At 41.7% G+C, this 27260-nt stretch overlaps 1 protein-coding gene across 4 annotated transcripts in view; it reads left to right on the top strand.

Moving 5' to 3' along the window:
- Nucleotides 1-27260, top strand: part of MAP4K3 (mitogen-activated protein kinase kinase kinase kinase 3) — a 134894-nt gene that overhangs the window by 86710 nt on the left and 20924 nt on the right. For all 4 annotated transcript variants that reach the window (XM_048842403.2, XM_048842404.2, XM_048842405.2 and 1 more), the window contains 8 exons: nucleotides 6976-7088; nucleotides 12498-12539; nucleotides 18084-18168; nucleotides 19468-19547; nucleotides 21576-21636; nucleotides 21722-21839; nucleotides 23968-24026; nucleotides 26660-26763. In XM_048842403.2, the coding sequence (XP_048698360.2) occupies nucleotides 6976-7088; nucleotides 12498-12539; nucleotides 18084-18168; nucleotides 19468-19547; nucleotides 21576-21636; nucleotides 21722-21839; nucleotides 23968-24026; nucleotides 26660-26763 (662 nt within the window). The remainder of the gene's footprint in view (nucleotides 1-6975; nucleotides 7089-12497; nucleotides 12540-18083; nucleotides 18169-19467; nucleotides 19548-21575; nucleotides 21637-21721; nucleotides 21840-23967; nucleotides 24027-26659; nucleotides 26764-27260) is intronic.

Here is a 27260-nt window from a genome sequence, read left to right on the forward strand (position 1 = left end):
TGTGGTTGTTGGTGAGTATTTGCTTCAGGTTGGGGGGCTGTCTGTAGGCAAGGACTGGCCTGTCTCCCAAGATTTGTGAGAGTGTTGGGTCATCCTTCAGGATAGGTTGTAGATCCTTAATAATGCGTTGGAGGGGTTTTAGTTGGGGGCTGAAGGTGACAGCTAGTGGCGTTCTGTTATTTTCTTTGTTAGGCCTGTCCTGTAGTAGGTGACTTCTGGGAACTCTTCTGGCTCTATCAGTCTGTTTCTTCACTTCCGCAGGTGAGTATTGTAGTTGTAAGAATGCTTGATAGAGCTCTTGTAGGTGTTTGTCTCTGTCTGAGGGGTTGGAGCAAATGCGGTTGTATCGCAGAGCTTGGCTGTAGACGATGGATCGTGTGGTGTGGTCGGGGTGAAAGCTGGAGGCATATAGGTAGGAATAGCGGTCAGTAGGTTTCCGGTATAGGGTGGTGTTTATGTGACCATTGTTTATTAGCACTGTAGTGTCCAGGAAGTGGATCTCTTGTGTGGACTGGACCAGGCTGAGGTTGATGGTGGGATGGAAATCGTTGAAATCATGGTGGAATTCCTCAAGGACTTCTTTTCCATGGGTCCAGATGATGATGTCATCAATATAGCGCAAGTAGAGTAGGGGCTTTAGGGGACGAGAGCTGAGGAAGCGTTGTTCTAAGTCAGCCATAAAAATGTGGCCATTCTGTGGGGCCATGCGGGTACCCATAGCAGTGTCGCTGATTTGAAGGTCCCCAAATGTGAAATAGTTATGGGTAAGGACAAAGTCACAAAGTTCAGCCACCAGGTTAGCTGTGACATTATCGGGGATAGTGTTCTTGACGGCTTGTAGTCCATCTTTGTGTGGAATGTTGGTGTAGAGGGCTTCTACATCCATAGTGGCCAGGATGGTGTTATCAGGAAGATCACCGATGGATTGTAGTTTCCTCAGGAAGTCAGTGGTGTCTCGAAGGTAGCTGGGAGTGCTGGTAGCGTAGGGCCTGAGGAGGGAGTCTACATAGCCAGACAATCCTGCTGTCAGGGTGCCAATGCCTGAGATGATGGGGCGCCCAGGTTCGTAGTGCATCTTACTGTTTCCACTGTGGCATTACTGTTACATTACTGTAAACATACCTTTATGTAATACATTTAAACATTTAGCTGTTATAAACAAAGTAACGCTGCATTAAAAAATTATTAACTTTGAGTTAACATCTCCCACCAACACAGACAAAATCCAAGGGAATAAGCAACAGTTATTCAACATCTATCTACACTCCACTTATTATTTCCTCTTCTTAACTACAACTACATCCCTTCCTCTATCCACAAAAGCACATTTTTGTCTATCCTCATGCTAAACAGCCAACATGCAGCCTTTACTCTGACCATGTGTATTGGTTATATGTTCACATGTTTTGATGATTAATATAGGGTTGGTGTGAATTTAATCAGTATATGGTGGTGTGTTTATGAGTGTGAGAGACATGGTATCAAATTGCAAATTGTGGTTGAAATGTCTTTCAGTAATATTTAGTTTTTCTTTGAGTGCTTGCTCATGTTGATTCCACATTAGGTGTGTGTGCTCGCCACATTCACCAGTGCCGGAAGTTTTTCCCTCAGCAGTATAGGGGAGTGCCTCTGGCGCCCTCTGGAGTGGTGCTTGCATGGCGTGATATAAGGGGTGCTGCTGGCTCCCCCCCCCCAGTTCCCTCTTGCTGCCAGTGATGGTGCACAGAATGTTCGCTGTTCTTACTAGCGTTCCTTAGGCTTCGTTCGTATGAACTAGAGTTCTTGTAAAGTTACTGTACGTAGTTAGTAGTTGACTTAGTTAGCCCTTAGCAGTTGTTAGTCTTGTTAGTTCCATCGGGGACTTAGCCAGGGGACGGGGCATCCCCCTGTCCCCAGGCTTTAAGCCCTATGATCGCTGCAAACAGCCCATGCCTGTGAGCGATCCGCATAGTAGCTGTCTCAGTTGCCTCGGTGAAGGGCACATAAGTGTCGAAACTGCAAGTCCTTTAAACCTAGGACTAAGAAAGAACTTGAGATCAGACTCAAAGTGCTCTTGATGAAGTTGGCGCTCACTCCAGCAAGGGGAAGGACAGGGCTGGGGGCGAGTTAAGACCTATTCTGGGAGGCTCATCTCCCCCGTCGGGAAGTCAGGCCTCAGCTCATGTCGAGCGATGCAGCCCACCCCATTCCTTGCCTGGAAGGTTGGACACAGAGGCAGGCCTTCATCAGTTTCAGGTGCCCTCGACTCCTTAAGCGCTCCAGGCCACACAGGAAATCCTGACTGTCCTGGTGCCGCCCACACCAGCCCCAGCAGGGCCCAGACCTTGGGGTAAGCCCGCCTGGGGACCTTCCAACCGTCCTCACCCTAACGGTACCACTCCCCATCATTGGGGACGTCCTGCCTGCTACCGTTCACCCGCTCGAAGCTATCATGCCTTGGAGTGAGAGAGGCAGATGCATCGGAGCCCTCTACGGTCACTAGACCTTGGGCACCAGCAGTGGGATTCGAGGTGGACCTCGCCAGTTACCTGGCACAGACCCACGGAGGCACGCGCTTCCCGGTAGGAGCATCAGGACCGGCCCTTTGCGTCACCAGAACACCATTACAGATCCTGGGAATGATCAGAGGACTGGAGCTGTGGGCCCCTCCAGCGATCCCCAAGATGAGTGTCACTGTACTCAGGGAGATCACCCCGGCGCCCGGCCCGCGATACCTCCAGGTCCCGCTCCTCGTCCCAGTTACGGTCTCGAAGCGTGAGGTGTGGATCACTGGCCTCCTGTCGCGGATCCGCCGAGCGCTGCTAGTCACCGAGGTCCCCATGGAGGCACGCGTTCCGCTCGGACTGGTCCTCCCCTAGACGCGACCATGATTATCAACAGGCATGGAGTCGCCACTCCAGTGATTCTGGGTCACTGGGTAGCAATCGCTCCTGTTATGGCTCCACATCGCTGGGGCAGTCTCCCAGACCCTTTGTGCTGCCTGCATCGTCAGTACTGAAACCTTCCTAGTGGCCAGCGCTGTTGTACCCTGAAACCCGTGGGGGTTCTCCCAGCCTGCTCACTTGGTGTCAGGAGCCTCTGACAGGCCTGTGGCCTCAACAACCCAACTCCCTCCGGTGCTTGAGGCCCCAGGGGATAAGACCCCCACAAGTACATGTGGACTAAGGTGAACAGCCTGCTGGACCACAAATTGGTGCCATGGAATCTGCGGTACTGGCCTTCTCCTTGTCACCGGATGAGGCCATCATGGAGCCCTCTCACCCGGTTCCTCAGGATGATGCTACGGCGCACCAGGAGCTGTTTGAAAAAGGTCGTGTCCAACCTTGGCCTGCAGGCAGAGGAGTTGGAGGAGCAAGCAGACTTCCTGTTTGATGTCCTCTTCTCCATAGCCCCTGCTAGGGTGGCCTTTCCCCTTGATGAAGGGGTATTGAAGATATCCAGCGCCTTGTGGCAAACCCCCTCCTCTCTGCCCCTCATTGCCAAACGGGCAGAGCGTAAGTACTTTGTCCCGACTAAGGGGCACAAATACCTTTACTCCCATCCTTCCCTGGTGGTCAAGGCAGTTAAGCACAGGGAATGCCAGGGGCAACCTGGAGCTACCCCCAAAAATAGACTCCAGGTGACTGGACTTGTTTGGATGGAAAATTTATTCCTTGTCTAGCTTACAGTTGAGGTTGGCCAACCACCTTGGCCACTACGACTTTAATATGTGGCAGTCTGCAGCTAAGTTCGAGAATGCCGCCCCTGCCCCCCAAAGGTTCCTGTAAAGAATTATGGGTGCTCTTTGACGAGGGCACAGCTGCCGCCAACCCTTCAAGCGGCATCTGACACAGCAGACTCCACCGCCCGCACCATGGTGTCCGCCATCTCCATGCGGCGAATGTCCTGGCGGCTCCTCTCTGGGTTGTCCTCCAAGGATCAGCATTTGATTCAGGACCTCCCCTTTGACGGCCAGGCCCTGTTTGCAGAGCAGATGTTCAACAAATTACATGGGCTGAAGGACTCCCGAACTACCCTAAAAACTCTAGAGCTCTATTTTCCGAGCCCAGCATGTAAGCGGTTCAAATCGCAACTTCCCCAGGGGCAAGAGAGCCAGCCCTGGCAGGACCCACTGCACAAAAAGCCCAAGGGCTATAGATGGCGCACGAGTCACCCACCCCCACTCTCTGCCTGGTTGGGCTCGACCCATTTCAAGCAAGGAGCTAAAAAGTCGTTTTGAGGGTACGCCCAAGGGCGAGCTACCAGTCCATTTCCTGGATCTGATTTTTCCCAGTTTTTTGCAACCACCTTTCCTTTTCCCTCCTGGCATGGTCGGGGATAACTTTGGACCGCTGGGTCCTCAGTACAGTGGCACACAGCTACACCCTCCAGTTTATGTGCACGTTCCCTCTGATCCCTGTGGTCAGCCAGGTCCCAGTAAAGATCAAGAGGGTCAAGGCACAGGTTATCATGGTCGCCCCTGTGTGGCCTTGCCACATGAGCCTCTCGGCGTCCCCTCCCTGGCCCCTTCCCTGCTGTCCGGACCTGCTGTCACAAGATCACAGTTGGCTCCTACACCCCAAACTTGAGTGTCTACACCTCTTGACATGGATGCTCTGTGGTTAAATCCAGAGGAGCGTACCTGCTCGGAGGAGGTCCATCCAGCAGGTTTTCTTGCTGGGCGTTGGAGCACAGCGTTTCTCCCTTGCGCTCTTCAGTGTAGTCCATCTTGGACTACTTACTGCAGCTCAGGAACCGGGGTCTGGCACATTCTTCCATCAGAGTGCACCTTGCGGCCATCTCCGCTTTCCACCAGCCTATCCAAGGTCAGACGGTCTTCTCTCATGACATGACTGTCGTGTTCCTGAGGGGCCTCTAGAGACTTTACCCTCAGGTAAGGTCCCCTGTCCCGCAGTAGGACCTAAACCTGGTCCTCTCCAGGCTCACCAGGCTGCCTTTCCTACCTGTCCTGGAGGTCGCTTTCCTGGTGGCGGTGACATCAGCAAGACGAGTCTCAGAGATTAATGCCTTGACCTCTGAACCGCCTTACACAGTGTTTTATAAGGACATGGTCCAGTTGCGGCCTCACCCAGCCTTCCTTCCAAAGGTGGTATCTTTCTTCCACGTGAGCCAGGATGTTTTCCTGCCAGTGTTTTGTCCCAAGCCACACAGACGGATGAGGAGAGGCATCTGAACACACTGGAAGTCTGGAGGGCCTTGACTATTGGAGTGTACCAAGACTTTCTGTAAATCGACCCAGCTCTTCATCGCTACGGCGGATAGGATGAAGGGCCTTCTGGTTTCTTCACAGAGGATTTTCCGCTGGATCACCTCTTGCATAAGGACCTGTTATGAGCTGGCAAAGGTCCTGCCACTGTCGATTGTCAGGGCCCATTTGATTAGCGCGCAGGCATCTTCAGCGGCCTACCTGGCGCACATCCCGATCCAGGACATCTGTAGAGCTGTGACGTGGTCCTCTGTCCACATGTTCACATCTCATTATGCCATCACTCAGCAGGCCAGAGACTACGCTGGGTTCGGCAGAGCTGTATTAATTACAGTCTGCGCAGCCGTGAACTCCTACCTGCCTCCACAGGAAGCTGGAGTCCCCTGATATGGAATGAACATGAGCAAGCACTCGAAGAAGAAAAGACAGTTACCTGTTCCATAACTGGTGTTCTTCGAGAGGTGTTGCTCATGTCCATTCCATGACCCACCCTCCTTCCCCACGGTTGGAGTTTCCGGCAAGAAGGAACTGAGGGTGCGGGGAGCCAGTGGTGCCGCTTATACCATGCCATGCAGGCACCACTCCAGAGGGTGCCAGAGCTGCTCCCCGGGGATGCTGCTGAGGAAAAAAACTTCTGGCACCAGTGCATGTGGCGAGCGCGCACCCCTAAGGTGGAATGACATGAGCAACGTATCTCAAAGAACCCCAGTTACAGAACAGGTAACTCTCTTACCTCACATTCACACAATTTTCCCTGTTAGCGACCAAAATTTGGTCAAAAGAAAAGGAGTATTTGTGGCACCGTAGAGTACACAAGTGGCACAAGTCCTCCTTTTCTTTTTGCGAATACAGACTAACACGGCTGTTACTCTGAAACCTGTCAAAATTTGGTAGTAATTTTCATGTAGAACTTGTAGAATAAAATTCTATGTGCGCGTGTGTGTTTTTATATATATAATGGAGGCACCATACTCACGTCTTAGGTAAGGTTGGAGTGTGTTTTGCACTTGAAGTGGGAGTCCATCCATTATTTTGTAGGAAAAACCCCTAGTCTATATGCCTCAAATGTTCAGCATATAACCTGAGGAAAACTCAATTTACTAAGAATATTCAAGTAAATCTGTTAATTAGCTTGAGTTCTAATCAGTTAAAATTTGGCCTTTTAAAAATTCACATTCTTGAGACTCATAATTTTTCAGGCTCCTTTAGCTTAAAAAGTAGATGGTATTAACTCAGAAGGGAGAGAGTTGGGGTCGGGGAGGAAAGTTCTGTGGCTATATAATTTTGTTAATTAACAGAAAAGAAAAAATAGCTAGTTTCCCAAATGTAGAAGGTTAATGAAGATATACATATGATAAGCTTATCTTTTCAGAGAATGAGCTTTTGCAACTCCTGATTTTGCTTTAAAACAGCTACAGTGACTGGGCTGAGCTGGGCTGAGAATGGCAGTCATGTTTGTAAAGGAAAAATCTGTGAATATCCTCTCTCCACATGTGCTGTAAATACAAAGAGAGTCAGTGAAGATGACTTTTTTTCATACTATCTCATACTGAAAACCTTTAGAAGTTTTATTGATCCTCGTTTAGGGGCTTGAAAGGATTGAAATGATTACAACTCCTTTTCCTGTTACAATGGGCCAATTTTTTTGCTGGTGTACAATGGAGTTAATGCCCACAGAGAATTTGACCCATCAAATTCATGTCTGTCTATTACATTTTAAGTTGAATGTAGAGAAAATGTTTATATAACTTTAAACGTTTCTTTTGAAGGTAATGGAGTGAGTTCTTTACATTTAAATGGTGACAGAGAGGGATCGCCACATCAACAGCCAAATGAAAATAGAGACACTAATTTTTCAAGGAAAGAAAAGAAGGAAATACTGGTTGGTAATGATTTCAAATCTATTTTTATACTTTTTTTTTTTAACAAATTCCTTAGGTTGAATTGCACGGTGCTTTATTGAAGACCAAGGACAGGGTAGACCCATTACATAATAAGGAGGGAAAGACAATAATAGAAAATGCAACAATGGCAGAAGTGTTAAATACCCTTTTTGTTTCAGTTTTCACCAGAAATGTTAGCAATGACTGGATGACTAACATAGCAAACATCAGTGTAAATGAGGGTAGGATCTGAGGCTAAAGTAGGAAAAAAAACAGGTTAAGAATTATTTAGACAAGTTAGATGTCTTCAAGTCAGCAGGGCCTGATGAAATACATCCTAGAATACTTAAGGAATGGGCTGAAAAGGTCTCTGAGCCATTAGCAGTTATCTTTGAGAACTGTTGGAGGGTGGAAGAGATCCCCGAGGACAGAAAGGGGCTAATATAGTACCTATCTATAAAAAGGGGAATAAAGACAATCCAGGGAATTATAGAACAGTCAGCTTAACTTTGGTACCGGGAAAGATAGTGGAGCAAATAATCAAACATTCTATTTTGTAAGCACCCAGAAGAAAATAAGGTAATAACAGTCAACATGAATTTGTCAAGAACTAATCATGTCAAACCAACCTAATATCTTTCTTTGACAGGGTAACGAGCCTTGTGGATAGGGGGAAAGCAATAGATGTGATGTATCTTGACTTTAGTAAGGCTTTTTATACTGTCTCATATGACCTTCTCATAAACAAACTAGAGAAATATAGCCTAGACAAACCTCCGATAAGGTTGGGTGCACAACTGGCTAGAAAACAATTCTCAGAGAGTTGTTATTAATGGTTCACAATCAAGCTGGAAGGGCATATCAAGTGGGTTCTTGCAAGGATGTGTCCTGGGTTCAGTTCTATTCAGTATCTTCATAAATTATTTGGATGGTGCCATAGTAGAGAATATACTCATAAAATTTGTGGACAATACCAAGCTGGGAGGGGTTGCAAGCACTTTGGAAGACAGAATTTAGAATTCTACAGGATCGTGACAAACTGGAGAAATGGTCTGAATAAATAGGATAAAATTCAATAAGAACAAATGCGAAATACTACACTTAGGAAGGAATAATCAATTGCACAAATACAAAATGGGAAATGACTGCATAGGACTGAGTACTGTAGAAAAAGATCAAGGGGTTATAGTGGATCACAAAGTAAATATGGATCAACAATGTAATACTGTTGCAAAAAAAGCAAACATCATTCTGCAATGTATTAGCAGGAGTCTTGTAAGCAAAACGCGAGAAGTAATTTTTCCACTCTATTCAGCACTGATAAGGCCCCGGCTGAAGTACTGTGTCCAGTTTTAGACACCATGTTTCAGGAAAGATGTGGACAAATTGGAGGAAGACCAGAGGAAAGCAATAAAAATGATTAAAGGGCTAGAAAACATGACCTATGAGAAAAGATTGAAAAAATTGGGTTTGTTTAGTCTGGAGTAGAGAAGACTGAGGGGGAACATAAGTCTTCAAGTATAAAAAAGGTTGTTATAAAGAGGAGGGTGATAAATTGTTCTCCTTAACCGCTGAGGACAGGACAAGAAGTAATGGGCTTTAATTGCACCAAGGGAGATTTAGGTGTTAGACATTAGAAAAAACTTCCTGTCAGAGTAGTTAAGCACTGAAACAAATCACCTAGTGGGGTTTTGGACTCTCCGTCACTGGAGGCTTGTAAGAACAGGTTAGACAAACACCACTCAGGGATGGTCTAGGTAATACTTAGTCCTGCTTCAGTGTAGGTGACTGGACTAGAGGACCTATCAAGGTCCCTTCCAGTCCTACATTTCTATGATTATTGATTTGTTTCATATATTCAGGTTTTGATATCTGTTGAATGGATTTTGTCTTACAAGTCTGAAACATTTTGGCTAAACTGTTTAATCATGCTACAGTTTTTATCTAAATTTAAGCAGTCGACATTAATATCAATTATATTTTTAAATGCTACTAGGAGCTGTCATTTATTACAAGTAATAAATATTGTGCATTCAAGATTTGTGTCTGTGTAAAACCTTAGTGATGTGTCCTGTCTATCAGTACAGTAGAACCTCAGTAATTCATATTAATGATGAGAGATTGTGTAGTGAATTTTACTGACTAGTGGGTATGAAAACAAAAAAAAATTGGGAACCCAAGGAAAATGTAATGCAAAATGTAGTTTAATTTAGATTGATAATTGCAGTTTAGGCTTTAATTATTTGATATTGAACGTGTAAAAATAATTTTAGGAATTTAACGTTTCACTGCAACACGGTCTGGTATAACATCTTTGCTGCGAGATGGGGAGTTTTTTGTGTGGATTATAAAATGATGTGGATTAGCAAGGTTCTGTTGTACTTTCTGAAAGGCTGCCTGCTAGAAGCAGATTTCATTGCAGCATAGCAGATATGGGTTTCTGAATAAATGCAAATCCTTAATTCTGTCTTCCTATCAATGTGCCAAGGATTGCCTTGAGTAATTTCCATTAGTTATTCAACATCCAGGGCTGGATACATCTAGGGCTATATATAAACTGTACTAGAGTTAAGAAGAAATATCTGCATAAATCCTCTGCAGTTTGTGGGGGCTATTGCGGATCATATTGCCCAATTAAGGTCATATACAGTCATAGCATTTTTCTCCCCAGACTAGTTAGTTTTGGATTGCAGTTTAACTGCTGCTTCACCATGAAGAGAAGTGTTCTTAACAGGGATATAATCAAGCCACTTCTACAGTAAATAAAATGGATCTTGTGGGGAAAAGGTTAAAATCAAAGTGTCTGTTTACTGAGGCTAAACTGATAATATATGACACTTCAGTACCAGCAGTTATTCAGCACAAGAGAAGTGGCAGCCCCAGATCCAGCAGAGAAGGCATTTTACGGTGGGGAAGCTGACTTGGCCATACTGGGGATGGAGTTGAAGAAGGAACTGAAAGAGTGACAGGAAGGATGCAACAGTAGGTGGGGAGAGAATGTGGAGATATGCAGGAGTTAACTGTGAGGAATCAGGATGGAGGGTGAGCTGGAGCACTTAAGGTTTTTTTTATTGTTGCGGACAGATTTTTAGTCCTAAATTTTTAGTCCTAAGGGTTTGTCTTCACAGCAGAGTTTACTCAGGTTATCAGTACTCAATTTACTCCTCGCATGCACAGTAGCCTAGCTCGAGTGAGAGTGGCCACAGTGAAAAATAACACAGTAGATGCTATGTCCATACTGGCCCTGCAATTACTTGTTCTGGGGAAATTTGCAAGGTTCTTTGCTGTGTTAATGGTTTCCCAGCGAATTGTGGAAGAACTTGTCTGTCCTTTCTGGACCCAGGGGAGGAATTGCAGGAAGGCATTGGAGGACTCGCAGTATGCAAGTAGAGCTAATCTCTGTCCATGCTGCAGAGTGGTTTTGTTAGCAGCTGATGAGTTGTGTTAACTCCAGCTTTATTCTATATTCCTGGGTGGGCCTGCCAGCTCCGGTTAAAATCACCACCACACCTGAGTTAAGGGTGTTTGTATGTGGACAGGACTCGAATTATAACTTGAGGTAACAGTAATGAAGACAAAAATCTAGAGTGATGTTAGAAACAAAAGTTTTTTAAAAATTGTTTAAACAATATGATTTTAAAGTTGTGTGCCTTCATGTATTTTGGCATACTTGGACCGAATTCCATTTTGAAAGCTTCTATCTATAACAGTGTGATTTTACCCCTTAGCAATTAATGAACTTCTGAGGCTCTCAAGCCTACAGAATAAAATCTTAATTACAAACTACAAAACTGATGTCCCACAAGAACTCAGTAACACAATGTATTTAGCTGTTCATAAATATACCATTCAAATTAAAATACTGTATATGCACACCTTTTACATCAGTGACATGTATAGTTCTCTTAGCATCCTGTTTGCTCTCAGGTTTAACTCTGTTAGTTTTGACTTAAGTCCTGTGTGGTTTGGACTACAGCTTATTGAGACCCCTTTGAGCCCCTACAGCAGACTAGTTGTCAACTGTCACAGATTTTCTGTGATTTCCTGTATTTTCTGAGGATTTTTAGACAAATGGACCCAGGATTTGCCTGTTATATTAATTCTACTGCTCTGTCTGGGCGGAAAAATACTTTTTTTAGTTTGCTGTGGTGGTGCATTTTGACAGCTTTTGGTGTGTAATAGTCAATTTCATTATTTCTCCTGTGTAGTCATTTAGATCAAAATTTTCAGAAGTGGCCGCTGATTTGGGGGTGTGTCAGTTTCTGCATCCCAGCTTGAAACCTTGGGCTTGATTTTCAAACTGGCTCAGGACCCAGTACTGACTCCAGGTGAAGCTAATGGGAGATGAGTGTTCAGCATCTCTGAAAGGCACGTTCAAGATGTCTCAATTTGTGCCCTAAAATCAGGGGCTGCTTCTGGAAAACGTTGCCATTAGTCAGTTTTTTGTGAGAGTGGGGGGAGGAGAGGAGTTATCAGAATAGTGAGGGATGGGGAGAGAACATATTTTAAAGAGTTAAAATGTGATTTTAAAAGCATAAATATTGGGGGGGGGGGGGGAGATCGGATAAGTATAGCTCCTGAAACCACTTGTAACTCATCTTTTGAAATCATCTAGACTTACAGCTGACTGTGTTCCTTTCAAGTTTTGTAGTTGAAGCAGCTTACAGTTTTAAAAAGGAGATAATTGTCTGTTGAAATATTTCTTTCAATGCAGAGATAAGTATTCTTGATGCTTATGAAATGGTTTGGTATAGAATAAACAATGTGTGGAGTGCTGAAACATAATTTTAATAAAGCAGGGTTTACATTAAGCAACTGTTTGGAATGTTGAACAGCTAATTATAATACTACAGCTTATATAAGCTTTGGAATAATGAATGATGACTCTCTAGTGTTCTTTCACATCTCTAGTTGAAAATTTTATTATGTAATAAATTATGTAGAAGTTAAGTTATGGGATATTAAGGAATCATAATAGATGAATTTCACTAGAACAGTAATTCCTCTGTGGGGTGGGGGGGGAGTTGGCAGCATCAACGGACAAGGAAGGTTAGCAAGTTCACAAACCAAATTCTGTAAAAACTGTGGTATTCCTGTACTTATTTAGTGCATCTCATTAAATGAGTGCAGTGTTAAATTTGAAAATGTACAGCATGTCTATATTTATTGTGTTTAACAAGTTGCATGGAGTTTGCCGCTGGTGGGTGTCTTTTATGCAGATATATGAATAAATATTGGCTTGTCGGTTTCATCTAATATAGTTGTACTCACAGTTAGTAAGTTAATTATGCACTATGTCTGACAGTTCAGCAAAGATATTTTAATGTTTAATCTGTACACTAATTTTGTTTTTAGTGAAATGTGTATAGCTATTAAAAGAATAATCTAAGTTTGATATTTTTTTCTAGAAACCAATTAGTAATGGCCTTCCACCCACACCTAAAGTGCATGTAAGTATATAATACTGGACCATCCAAACTAATTTTGAATACAGTATAGAAATGTTTTTGTATTAAATAAAAAAAAATCAAATTTGAATATTCAGTGAAGTTCTGTCTTTTTTTTAAAAAGTCTAATTGAACAACTGGTTTAGATGTCACAATGATTTTTTTAAAATAAAATATTTGAAAGCCAATATGAACAATATCTATCGTTTAAGATTTGTGTTTCAAAACAGATTGAGTTTTAAGAAAGTTCTTGAAATAAAAATGTGAGTGATGATTTTTGTGTGTGTGCACGCACGCATGCACAGAGAGAGCACTTTTCTTTCTGCGCCAAGGCCATAAACTAATTGTACTAGACCTGAAAGGTTTTATACATTCATCAGCCAAGCATTTTAACAGCAGTCTTTTCCAATAGGATTCTAGTAGCCGATATCTCATAAACTACTAGAATTAAAATGTATACCATTTCAAATCCGGGATTCAAAACTGAGATGGGATTCATTGATTCTTAAGGCAAGAGAGGACAATTGTGATCTTCCAGTCCAACTTCCCTGCATATTACCTGTCCTAGGATTTCACTCATTAATCCCTGCATCAAGACCTGCAACGTAGTTTTTAGAACAACACCCAATCCTGATTTTAAAGAATTCAAGCAATAATGAGCCCAAATAATGTGTTGGTTTCTAGTAGGAATTCTGAGAGCCAATTGCAGAGTGAAGCAACAAATCTGTCAAATACTGTTTCACTTTTCTTCCCCTTTAGGGCTAGTTTTGTCCTACTTTCTGCATAATAGTCTAAAACACCGGATTTAATGGGCCTTGTAAATTGTGGGAAAGAACTGTGTCCTCTCTTTTGATGAAATGCTTTACCTCTAATTCCCTTCCTCATCTCTTTGAAGGGGTCTGTCTCATGAGTAAGTCTTGACAGACACAGTCACCACCCTTCTGCAGCTAAGATGATAAAACTGCTATTAGAACCATATAGATGCAGATGGTTTTATTCCTGGTACTTATTCATTCCAAAGGAGCAGCATTGTTTAAGACAAAAATTCTTGATCTCCAAAACCTTCACATCTCTCTAGGCACTGTAATCCCCTTCTCAAACGGTCAGGATTGCTTCAGAGCTCTCAACCTTTCAGATGTATTGACCATATCTCACTAAGGTAGATTCACAGGAAGTAACTCAAGTTACTAAATTGGCTCTAGAAATCAATAATTTGTGCTACAAAGCTACTCCCATTTGGACTAGCCTTGCTTCTTGGAGGTGGTAGCTGTCTGCGTCTGACAGGAATTATGCATTGGCAGGGATTTTCCCTACCTTAGTTGTCTCCTTCTTTAAAACAGGTTATTTGTTGTGTTAAGGTTCACAAACACGTCACAATGGGTACTTCAGACCGTTCGCAGCTTGGGGTCAGCACCAGACCTTTCTGCCCCATCTCCTGTCCAGTTTTATCTGTCTTGGCAGCAGCAGGTGGCTCACCCAGACCTCCTCGCTGCAGAGCTTTTTTGAGAAAAAATTTCAACCTTTGACTTCAAATTCCAGACTGTCAGTGTGGTCCAACAATGTGTGTCTGTAATTCTCAGCCATGTCCTGTGGCTGCATTAGATTTTTGGGGAAATTGTCCCCTCAGCTCTGGTTCCCCTTCTGAGGTGTTGGCAACTGTTGGTGTCCTGCAAGCTTCAGGGAGAGAGCTAGGCTGAGAAAGGCAAAAGGAAGGGTCTTTGTCTTCTGCTTCACCCCCCTTTCGAGTGTCACATTGGGGGGGCTTGGCCAGTTCTGTGAGCAGGTACAGTTCCCCCTCACAGCCCAGTCTGAGTGGGATTGCCTCAGCCACTCTCCCCTAGGCAGGATTGTTGTAGTTGGCTTTGAGGACAAGCGGCTACTTGTTTCCATCTCCATGAGGGAAGCAACACCAGAAAGACAGTGCACCAAATGAAAAATCACACCCTAGAAACCCCACGAAGACCCCCACTCCTGACTGCAGAGTTCAGCTGCTGGCCCTTCATTGTGACCCCTTGCACTGTGAATAAAGGGCACTGGGCATTGCACAGATGCTGCCAGTGCAGGAGAGTGCAGTAAGGGGCCTTCAGGCCCAGCTCTCTGCCCCTATTAACACCTCCGTAACAGGCCTCCCAGGCTGGAGCCTCCAGGGGAAATACAAACCTATCTGGCCCATGTGGAGCCCATACAGCAGAAAGGGGTAGCGTCTGTTCTTGAAGCTCAGTTACTTTCCCAGAGAAACCCAGAAGGGGCCCCTGTTGAAGAGAGAAGACAATACGCCCAACATCTTTAAAAGCAAGGAGATCACTAGCCACTTCAAATATTTTTGGAGCAATGTCTGAGCCCAGTCTCCCCCATCCCACGCACGCAGTATTACAGGGACAAACTCCCAAAGAAGAAATAAATTGAAATTAGCATTGGTTTTTCTGATCATCTTTACTAAGTCCATCCTGACAGATTAACAAAGAAAACTCTGTACTATGATCACAGCATGTTCAAGAAAAGGAAGTTTTATACAAATACTGATATTAAGTGTGACGTTAGGACAGCTACCATGATTCCAGCCTTACAAGGTCATAGAGCGCAACTTTGGAACCTTATTTTGAACCTTACATCCCACTTGAATTGCAGCTGGAGGTGTCATACTTCCTATATATTAAAATAACCTTTCTTATAACAGTTATCTCCAATCAGGTGAACTTTTGAAGATGGGAGCTTTCTTGGGTGATAGCCAGGATTTTATTTTAATTCAGAAAAGTGGTCCTCACTATCATAGCATTAATTTCCTAAATAAACTCATTTTTCCTTTTGCCAAGCATCACTGTTCAGTGTAGTGAGATTTGTTGGCATCCATATCCATCAATACATAAATTCCCCAAATTTTACATGTTGGTCATCAGTGTTTAGCCCCTCCCCCCCCTTTTTTTTAACAGAAGTCTTCTCTACATCCTCATTTTGGATGTCCATATTTAAAGGATAATTCTGCTTCTGACCCCTGAAAGCGTGCTGCTTTGAAAATCCCATTGTAACAGAGCTCTCAGTTTAGCATGATGAATAGGAAAATGTATCTGTGCTTATCTAAAAGTTTTCTTTTTTCACGTAATAAGGTCCACAGATCAAGTCTACCCTGGGGACAAATGGATCATCCAGAATATGTATGGAAATTAAAATCCAAAAATTCCGGCTTTTCATTAAAGTAAATTATCCTCATACTCTGCAGTAGGAAAAGTTGTGTGCTTTTTCTTCAAAGTATAGTCAACACAATCTGTAATTTTGGAAATTAGAATGGTGTTTTTCTGGCTGTGGAAGTTAGTTTCAACTGGAAGAAGCTTCAAAGAGCAAGGCATTTCCCTTCTGCCAGTGATTGATAGGTCTGGGTTCTGCTTTTAAACTGTAGGACCCCAGAAGTGGATCTGTGGACTTTATTACTTGAAGAAAGGACATTTTCAGGTAAGTACAGGTAAGCTTTTTGTATTCTCCTCAAGTTGTGCCTTGGGCACTGCAGATTGCCTTCTCGCTTTTCCAAAATCTAGTTTTGAGTATTAAAAGTCTGGGTTGCAGCCAGCGTAGACTTTAACTTTTGGACTAATCTGGATTCAAGGGTACCAGCTGCTTTTCGCCTTTAGGACTGCTTTCTGGTATGGCAGAGATAGCAAAAAGTCAGCCAGTAGGGCCAGGCAGATTATACCCTCGGGTATTTGACACCCTTTGCAAGGGTAAGAATGGAAACCCTTCAGTCTTGGCATACCTATGGTCTGTTCAATGCCACCAGGGAGCATACAACCTCAGTGTGCTCTCATCCCTCTACTTACCCCATGCCGGTCTGTTAGCGATTCAGTGATTGCGGTCCATTTCTAGGAATGGCAAGGAGGCAGTACTGAAGACAACGGCTCTTAAAAAAAGTGAAAGCATATGCTCATAGGCATGCCTGCCACACTGCTGCCCAGGCTCAGACTCAGGTGTCAGATTTCGGTCAAGAAGTCTACTTCAGCTATCTCATCCCAAGACTTTCATGCTTTAGAAATTGAAGGAGGCTAGGTTGCCTATCAGTGTCTTAGCTCTGAGAACCTTCCTGCTATCCAGCAATGGAAAGGTGGAACATGTTCTCACAAGCAGCACTGCAGCAAGGTGCTGCTCATGCTCCTCTCCTGGGTGAAGAGGTGGTCTTTTGTCCCTGTGTTGTGCTGCAGTGACATAGGTAACATTGCATAACAGTTTGTGCTGTGAACTCCACTTTTAATTGCTTAATTTCTGAAACTTCCAACATTTGGGTTCAGAATTTCCAGGCTTGGTTTTAACTGGATTGAACAATGAAGAAAACACTTTTCCCATTATAAATATTTGCATCTCAAACGGCTGTAGCACTGAAGTTGTTGGAGGTAGAAAGTTGCTGTTTGGCAGGGGGATAATTCTCAGGGAGTAGAGATTTTTAACACGCATACATGCTGGTATAATTTTGGTGAGTCTTAAAGTCCTCAAAGGATGCAGTGATTTATACTTATTGCTATTTACTGCATCCTGGAATTACTGTGGATTGAATGAAGCTGGGCTGGTTTTTTGCTTCGTAGCTTCGACTCTCTGCAGTTTTGTAGGATTTTTTTTTTTTCATTCAAAGAAATAGGAGATTTGAGGGATTGGAGAAATCAATTAAAATTGTCTTACCATTCAATCAAAAACTGTTCCATAACCAAGAAAGCAAGAAACCATTAGAAAAACACATTAAGTTGAATTTTACTTCTCCAACTTAATTGAATCCCACCAGGTCAGTACTAGATGCTGTACTGAAAAGGAATTATCCACGTTCTGCTCTTACTTAGTAAGAGAGGATGAACTGCCACCGTATGGTTGTGGGAATGGAAAGGAGGAACCCCTGGTTTCTATTCTTCCTTCAGCTGCTGCTGGCTGGGAATGAAGACATGACCTTATTAAAGGCTTTTTGACATACCTATGGCTTTCAGAACTACTTTCAACTGCAGGGGGTGGAGAGGAGAGAGTATTATGCTGTGGAAGATTCTCATTTTATGGTAAAACTCAGTTTATCAAGATTTGTGTGGGGATAAAAATCTTCACTCTAAAAGGGTTCCACTTTGTGAAGACGTAAATATCGCAAACAAATGCATTTTAAAACAAAAGTTTAACTTCAATTTCCTTGCTGCTTAGGTACCAGGATGGAGTTTATGCAACAACTGATGATATTTCAAATTTGTAAAATATTTCAGAAATAAGAGGACACTCTTGGGACTACTGTGATTTTTATCATACTCCCATATTTCACACAGAACCTTTTTCAGTTTCCTCTCATGCTGCAATGAGTAGACATTATTGTAATCAGTTACCAGAACTGGCAAAAGCTTCCCTTTCTCTGGAATGTTTTTTGGGGATGAAAGTACTCCAATAGAAGAATTAAATAAACTGGTCCCGAACGCTTTTACCCCTTCAATTAGGCAAAAACGGTGCCATTTGAAATACATAATTAGAATTTTTCCTAATACCTGTTGATGTAAAGTATCAAATTCACTGTTCTAAATGACTTATATTTTACTTTCACAGATGGGTGCTTGCTTTTCAAAGGTTTTCAATGGGTGCCCATTAAAAATTCATTGTGCAACATCATGGATTAATCCAGATACAAGAGGTAGTACATTATGTATTTTCATCCTATTTATTCTCTCCTGAAGGTTTTAAGAACATAATCTATCCAGTTTAGATATCAAGAGAATTATTTATAGAAGTGTCACTTGTGTATATAGGAATTTTCTCTTTATTGGATTGCTTAAACACAAGCCAACTATTGATTTAAAAAAAAAAGTAAATTCCCTTTACTTTTAAGGTATGTGATATAGATTGCAACTTTTTAGTTTATCAGTACTTGATAAAATAAGTTTACCATGCAGATGAAAGTGAGGTACATGTATTCTTCTTTTGGTTGAAGTGTAAAACACACTCTGCTTCTGGGAATCAAAAATCCCAGGTTAGGAGGTAATGCTGTTTGACCAGGACACTGGGGATAACAGCCACATCCTGACTTCCTCAGTTCCCCCTGTAGTTTTGTTAGATATATTATTGTTCACTTAACTTCTCAAATCTGTTGTGGGCAGAGAGAGAGGCTGCCACCATTCCCATCATAGGTAAATATATTTCAGTGTGGGATGAAGTGATCTATGCTACAGGGGTCAGACTGTAGGGGAGGGGCGAATTGGTGATATGGGACTCAAGTTTTGCCTGAAATTGTAGCAAGCTGCTACTACTAAAATGACCAGCAACAAAATGCTTTTCTGAAATTTAAGTGATCAAAAGCAGTCTTTGGAGTTGACACTTCATTTAGATGAGAGCATTCCAACTTCTCAGCAACCAATGGTTTTAACTCTGTCTTGCTTGGAAACTCAGAAGGAAAATGCTGTGGTGGCCAACATTTAGAAGGTTGCCTTTGTAACCATGAGGGATAGATGTGAAATTATCTTAATTTTTGCAGAAACAGATGGGGCCCCCAAAGAAGAGCTGATATAACATGTCAGTCAGTACCATCCTTGATAAACACCCTATGAAGCGGTTATGGGTCCTGCAGAAAGACTTATAGAAGTGTTAAGTAATGTATATTAATGTGAGTTAAGCGTCATCTTTATAGCAGGAACTTATATAAATTATATTGTTCATATAGGTTCTTCCAGCAGTAATTCTTATGGCCAGTATTTTGAACTAAAATAAGAGGAATCCTTCTGCTTCTTTTGTTTTTTTAAATTTAAGCTACTGCTGCTTCCTACTATTTCCTGATATAAGGAAACTTAAACAAAGTAGATTGCTTGCTTTTGATGAATTTGAGTGCCTCTGTTACTCATAGTGAAACACTGCTTTGCTAAACCAGCTCCATGTTCATATAATTTTAACTTTCCTTAACTCCAGATTTGTTAATTTTAATTTCCCTCTCCCTTTACAGATCAGTACTTGATATTTGGTGCAGAGGAAGGTATTTACACCCTGAATCTCAATGAACTTCATGAAACATCAATGGAACAGGTATGTTTGTTCTGAATTTTTGAAAATATAGTCCTTGTCATTTTTCAGCAATTAAGGTTAGTGTTGCATAACATAAAATATCTCCTTTGCTTAAATGCATCTATACATGCTGGAGCTGCACTTAAGGTTACCTGTTTCAGTTCTAAAGAGTCGCTTTCAGTTACTTATAACCTTGTCACACTTTCACCTTTCAGGCTGATATTTTTCCAGGTGCAAATTTTCATTTGGTTTCTATACTACCTACAACTCGGTGTTTGTCTAACACTTAAAACCAAGCACAGAGTCACAATGGAGAATATACTTACACGATTATAGAAAATTAATAAAACTACTTGTGAACTGAACTAAAGTAAAGCTGATCTTTCATTTGCCTTACTGACTAGAAATTTGAGGCAAAAGATAAAGAAAAGCTAACCTCTCTGATTATACTTTGCCATTACTCCAATGGACAAAACAGAGATCATAAATACATAACTTTCCAGGTGCTAATAGACAGCCTTATTTAAAATACCCTGAGAAGAATCTGGCAACTCTTCTAGGGTAATATCTTTAGATCAATCACCATCACTCTACAGACACTGGGGAGGAAGGGTGTGTCATAAAATATTTTCAGTATTTCCAGATGAGGCATTGGGCCTGTTTCTTGATGTATTGAAAATGAATTTGTTAGACCTCTACTGAAAATGAAGCTCGTGTTTTGGAAGCAGATGGATGTAAAGGGGCTGTGTCTGGGATTTTGGAAGGTCTCGTAGGGTGTGCCTGCCCATTAGCATCCCCTTCTGACTGAGCATTGTGCTGCAGGTAGTCCCTGCTTGAATTTCCCCTGACCCAGGTTTTGTCTCTCCCAGAGATTCACACAACTCAGCCCTTCAGCAAGGTCACTCTCTGGGTTCAATCCCCTTCCAGGGTAGCAAAAGTCCAAACAAACAAACGTTTTCATCCCACTTGGGCTCCTCTTCTCCCTGTCTTCTGGGCTCCTCTTCTCCCTGTCTTCTGGGCTTCCCTTATGCCTCTCCACTCTGGGATAGAGCACTGACACTCAGGCTGCTTCTTTTGAGTCCCTCTCACAGCCTCTGGGCTACTGGTGTCTTTCTCTGCTCTGGGATAGGGGGCTGAATCCCAGGCTACTTCCCTGGAGTCCTCCAGACCCTATGTCAGGGCCTTCCACAAGAGCCCCCCTTGCTCCTCCCTTCATTTCCCTAACTGAGTGCTCTCAGCCCTTTTATGAGGTCCAGGTGATTATCAGGCAGTCACCTGACCCCTATTGGCCCTGCCTCCTTAGGCTTGGAATACTTAATTATGCCATAGATGGGGCTGATAGAATGAGGTTGACTAGTCCCAGGTTTCCTGGCCCTTAACGGGCAGGCCACCCGTTAGAGGTCAGTAAGAGTATTTGGATCTTTAGGATTGCAAAAACAGATTTGCTTTAGCTATCATGGGTTTTTTTTGTGGGGGTAGGTCTTCTTTCTGGTACACCAGAAGTCAGTTTGTTTAATTATTGAGGCAAAATGCGTTACCACACAGAAATGGAAGGTTCTCTCAGCCCCCAACCTTAATATATAGGTTCAAAGGATTTGGCATGTCAGTCTTAAAAGAAATGTTGTTATATTTTAATGACTATGCATTTACTGGGTGTTACCCCATTTGGTACTCTTTCTTTGAACTAGTAGAGGAGTATTGCATGCTAAATCTGATGTGTATTTTGAGATTTAAATATAAAATATAAAAAGTTTAGGTCAACCTTAACTCTGAGTTAGGGGTGAGTTATAAAGCATACTAAAAGTATGCATATACAATACATTTGTGTGTGTGTAATATAAAGGTTGTATGTATTATGACTTTATCCTGTGTATTAACTCTAAAATCTGTGAAAATACTATGTTTAACATATCTAAGGCCAATTTCTGCTATAGAAATCATAGCAACGTTAATTGTTGTATTGCCTGTCCAGATACTAACTTATAAATTGATTTATTGTACTACACAACATTTTGTGTTCAGTAAATTTTGTTTGTTTTTCTTTATCAGCTATTTCCCCGAAGATGTACGTGGTTGTATGTAATGAACAATTGCTTATTATCAATATCTGGTAAGTCTTTCAACTGTTTTTAATGTAAATGCCTGAGAATCGTAAATTTTGTGTATTAAGCTTTATTCTGATTTTTAATTTCCAGGTAAAGCTTCTCAGCTTTATTCCCATAATTTACCAGGGCTCTTTGATTATGCAAGGCAAATGCAAAAGCTGCCTGTATCTATTCCAACACACAAGCTGCCTGACAGAATACTCCCCAGGTAAATATATATTAATCAAATGTACTAGCAATATTCTGTAGAAGATCTTGTTTCTGAGAGTCCAGGACCCTCTCCTGAATGGGGACCCCTAATAATTTGAAGTTTTTGGAATTTATAGTCTCATCTCCATGAATAACTTCTACTAGCCTTAATTAGAGTTCAGGCACTTAAATTCACAAGAATCAAGATGAGAATATACACTCTGAAAGGAAAACTCCAATTGTACACATTTCGCTTTCTTCTTGGGATAGACTGTGTTTGAATCTGATCTCACAATTCCATTTTACTTCACTTGAATTATTCTTGAGTTACTGAGAACAAGTCAGACTGCTTGTTCCTTGAGGGAAGTTCTGGTTGCCTCTGTTGTAAACCAGATTCCAGGGTTAGGCTCAAGCATGTTTATCTAAGAACCAGAGGAGAGATTGAAGCCTAAAATAAACTGTTCTGATCAGCCCAGAGAATGAGGGTAGGGAAATATTTATTCAGAATGAGAACATGGGGCGCTGGAGGCTATGGACATATTACCTGAGGTGTGTCCACAGCAAGTTCTGTATGCAGTTTCACCAAATATATTTATCACCAAGGATCATACGAAATACGAGAGATCCGAAGTAATATTATATTTGTTGCCACCCAAGCCATAGGAGACAGATCCTTAAAAATAGTCTGGATGTCAGACTCAGTACCAGATAACTTGCTGACTGCACCAAATCTGCTATAGCAGAGGCTATAGGACTATTTTGTCCTCCATGAGCCTTAGTACCCTTGCTGCTCCAAAGAAAATACTTGAAAATAGAAGTGTTCTAGACATGTAATTAATTTTGCTAGCATCAGAGGGAAATGGTAACAGTAAGAAACCTGAGGATTCAGTGTGGAGTCAACATTCAGTGCATAGAAGGCAGAATGAATCACCAGAACACTTCACAATAAATAACTTCCTAAAGAACTATCTTATCAGTGGGCCTGATTCTTAGCTACCTGGAGGTACAACTAACAGCCGTAGCTTTATTCATTACATGATGCAGGAAAGGCCTCTGTGCAATCATCTGCATGCATAGCTGTGTTACACCCATCAGACACTGTGATCGCCTTGGAACCGAAATATGGTCTTAGAAGATTTAGCATAGCCACCTTTCAAACCATTACACTGTATATCCCTATGCAGTTTGTCTGTTCCTGCCCCATACTGTAACTTTGGCCAGCAGGCTATGTGAGTTGGGGACACAATCAGCAGAGGACCAATACTGTAAATTTCACAAGGTCAGGGTTGCTATGAAAATTCCAAAATACATCAAGCCTGAGATGACATCTCATACACACTCTGGAGGGCCAGGAGATTTCCTGCCAAGTCCCATCACATCCCAAGGAAAATGTTAAACAACCTGAAAGTGCAAAGGGCAAGCAAAACATACATAGGCAGGACAGAAGCATTTAGATATTCCACATTTCTCTCTGCTGCTTTCTTCCTTTTGCGTGACAGGCATCAGAAGGACACGGTAGCCAAGAAGATTACTAGTTGCATATCTAAAGTACGTAAATAGCAGGATAAATTATTTCCACCAGATCTCAAAGCACGTTCTTCAAGAGGTTCTTGAATACCATGATGATGAGTGCAATATAAAAATTGATGTAAAATTAAAGCAAAATTCTCTTCAGAGAAAAGTTCATGCACCAGCAGAAAAAATGGAAAGCAAAGAAAAATTCAAAACAGCTACATGAGCATCAGTACATAAATCTGCAAAACATTATATGCTTGATTTGGGACTTAGTTGACACAGCATTTAGTAGCAGAGCCCTACAATGTATGGAAGTCATGATCTCCAATCCGTTTCTGCAATGTGAACTCCACTGAAGCAGTCCTTGACAATGCCTCTAATAAACCTCTTCCTGGAACAACTTGGAATACTGCATTCTCCTTCTCGACCTGTCAGTCACCTTTGGAACTCTCGATCACATGCTTATTGATTATCTTATCCTCTGTTGACTTCCTTAACTCAGGCCTTTCCTGCTCCTCCTCCTGTCTTTCAAATTACTCCTTCTGAGGGGTCATCCTTATTAACAGTCTTTATAAGAAGCAGATTGATTGTTTGTTTTATTGAATTAATAATTCTGTATTTATATCCTTTAGGAAGTTTGCAGTGTCTACAAAAATTCCAGAAACCAAATGGTGTCAGAAGTGTTGTGTTGGTAAGTAAAGATGTACAGTGAAAATGTCAGTAAGAGGAATAAACGGCTACAGTGTTGAGATATTTGTAACGGGTCACTACCTGGGGAGGAACAAAAGGAGAGAAGAATATTAGGCTGTCACGTTTCTCCTGTCATCAGAAAGAAGCTGTAGACATCTACAGGTAGTAAACTCAACCAGATTAGCCCTCACATTTATAGGAAGTGAAAACTTCCTCTTTTTTTCCCCTCATAATTAATCACATTTCACAACAAATTCAGAACAGCAGAATACATGTCCGGTTTCTTGAGAAACCTCAGTCTCTCCGGGGGAGTGACATACAGGAAGCATCAGGCTGTGGACCATGACTTCTAATACTGGCCATTGTGAGCCCACCATAGTTAGTATTATTATTGACTGATACTGTGTAGTTCGTTTTAAATTCTTGCTAGAAAGATCTACAAGAGCAGCATTGGTTCTCTAAAAATAGTACCATACAAAAGTACAGTAAGGGTCTAGTGCACCAACCACGGAGTCAACACTGCTGTATAAGAGAGATACAAACAGTGAAATGTTACTGTTCAATAAATGTGCATAAAAGGCAGGAAAATTATTTGCTGCATGAGCTCTCCACACAAGCTGTAGAGCGTGGAGGTGGGATGGGGTCTTCTCGAATCACTAACTGCAACACCTAGGTCCCTGTTATATAGAACACAGGATGTAACATTTTCAAATTCTCTGATATAAGTAATCACTTGTTTCTCTCATCTACCTGTTTGTCTTGTCATTTAGATTGTAAACTCTTTAGGGTAGGGACTGTCATTTACTATATGTTTGTACAGTGCTTAGCATGAACGGGCCTTGACCTGATTGAGGCCTCAATATAATGTTAAAAAACAATCTGCTGAACTGCTGAAAGGTGTAGTTTCTGACCTGCTGGCAGAAGAATAGTAGGGGGAAAAAAATCAGAGTAGATATGAAATTCTATAGGCTCCTCATGAATATAAATGTAACGTTCAGCCTGATACATTTTACAAGATTTTTCTTCCAGTGCTGAACAGTGAAGGTGTTAGCATGCTGCACTGTAATCTTGTGGTGGTCATGGTAACCTGGCCTAGTTTGTCAGAAGGGTGCATGCACAATACAGCAGATAGCTAGCATGTGGCCGTGCTGAAAGAGCTTTATCACCACCAAATGAATTACTAAGCATCTAAATATTACTAGACCCTAGAGAATCTCCCATGTGGTAGGAATAGAGCCTGTGATGGGACACGAGTGCTGTACCCTTTGTCCTAGCGGAAGCAGCACTGAAGTGGCAGTCAAAAAGGGACTGAATTCTAGTCTCATCTTTTCCACTTACTGGTGTTAGTAATTATGTACACTTCACAATTTGTATTACTGAGTTGAACCTTACTTTAACTGTCAGGCAAGTATCATTGTCCCCATTTTACAGATGGGTTAACTGGGATGTTGCACAAGGGACCAGATTTATAAAGGTATTTTTAGGTGCCTAAAGATGCAAATAGGCCCTTAGTGGAACTTCAAGAGAGGAGAGGGTGGTCCTAGTGCATTTCATCCACATTGAAAGTCAGTTCTGTAAACTGCACCTTTCTGTGTCTTTGGGCCCTTAAATGCCTTTGTAAATCTAGCCCAAGATCACCTCAGTTGGCTTTGAATCAGACCCTTAGATTGTAAGTTCTTTGGGGCAGAGACTTTATCATTTCATGTCTTGTACAGCTCTAATCATATTGTTGATTATTTAATAATGTGATCATGTAATTAGCCTCTAATATAGTGAATTTGCAGAGTTCAGGCAGTGCATGCAATTTTAAGCATTTCCTGACTTTTCAGTGCCTAGCAGCCCACCTTCTTTTTTATAAATATTTTTTAATTGAGTAGTGATAAAAGCTATAAGAAGAGCAGTTTTTAATGAAAATGATGATGACTGATATCCTTCCTATTTTCATTTCAGGGTCAAGGTATAAAATTAAGTAATGTGTTAATTGAATTTTAGGTACTGGGTGCAAAATATACTGAGTGTTACATTTTTAGGCCAACTTTGTCATTAAAATTCAGCTTCTTGGGCAGTTTAAAGAATTGACAGTGGATGTATGGAGCCTTTCATTTCCTATCACTTGCTAGAACCTGGTCTAGGACACCAATGACTGAAAGCCTACTGAGCACCTATCAGTTGGTAATGACTGGTAAATTGCTGGCCTCTGTTCAGTTCATGTTGGAGAGGTGCCACTGTCATAAGAACAGCCATTATAATTGGCACCTTTCTTCAAAATCTTAACACTAGAGGAGGTTCCTCAAGATAATTAAAAAATAGCCTGTAGGCAGCCCTAAAGTATTAAGTCCTGTTTATCAGTCAAAAACCTTCAATCAGCTGTATTAAAACAAGCTAGGTATATAAAGTATGGTTTTATTATGATGTTTGTGATAGCACCTACTATATGCTGTTTTTTCCAAACCCTTAAGAGATTCCTAGGAGCCAAAAATCTAAGGGTTGTATGTAGTTTGAAAACTGACTTTTCAGAGTCCCTTTTCAGATCTGACACTTTCAGAATTGCAAAGGCTGTGTTAAATTAGATGTGAAATGTTTATACTAAGTAAAATGTGTTACTAACATACTTTACCTTTTCTTTCTTGGCAGTGAGGAATCCTTACACAGGCCACAAATACCTTTGCGGAGCACTACAGTCTAGCATAGTCTTATTAGAATGGGTTGAACTGATGCAGAAGTTCATGTTAATTAAGGTAAACATTACAATAAGATGTCCACAAGCAGGAACTACCTTCTCTTTAGGACTCAACCTCTTAATACAAAACGTTGATTTTCAGATGCTTTTATCTTGAAAAAAATTAGTTGAGTAACTAAAATGTAAATAATTTATGTTCCTATATGATTTTCTGTTCATTTCTGCTTAACTCATTTTGAAAAATGAAATTCATTTTATATCATTTGAAAAATACCAGTTTAAAATGTCCCAAACATTTGCTAGATGCTAACTAAACATTATTTGAACCTTTTCCCCTGCACATATCCAGTCTAAAGGTTGATTATTTCTATCTGTAAATGTTGTCTTATAGTTGCACAGTAAGAATGCTCTGGCTAATCAATGGGCAGAGCCTTGGGAGAATTGAGGGGAGAACATTGATAGTTCTCACTTACGCCAAACGTAAAGGGAGAAGATGACTCATTTGTTTTGGACTGCGTGACTCTTTGGGTGCTCCAAAATCAAATAGTTGTTGTT

The sequence above is a fragment of the Caretta caretta genome, chromosome 3, assembly GCF_965140235.1.
Source record: "Caretta caretta isolate rCarCar2 chromosome 3, rCarCar1.hap1, whole genome shotgun sequence".
NCBI classification, from domain to species: Eukaryota; Metazoa; Chordata; order Testudines; family Cheloniidae; genus Caretta; species Caretta caretta.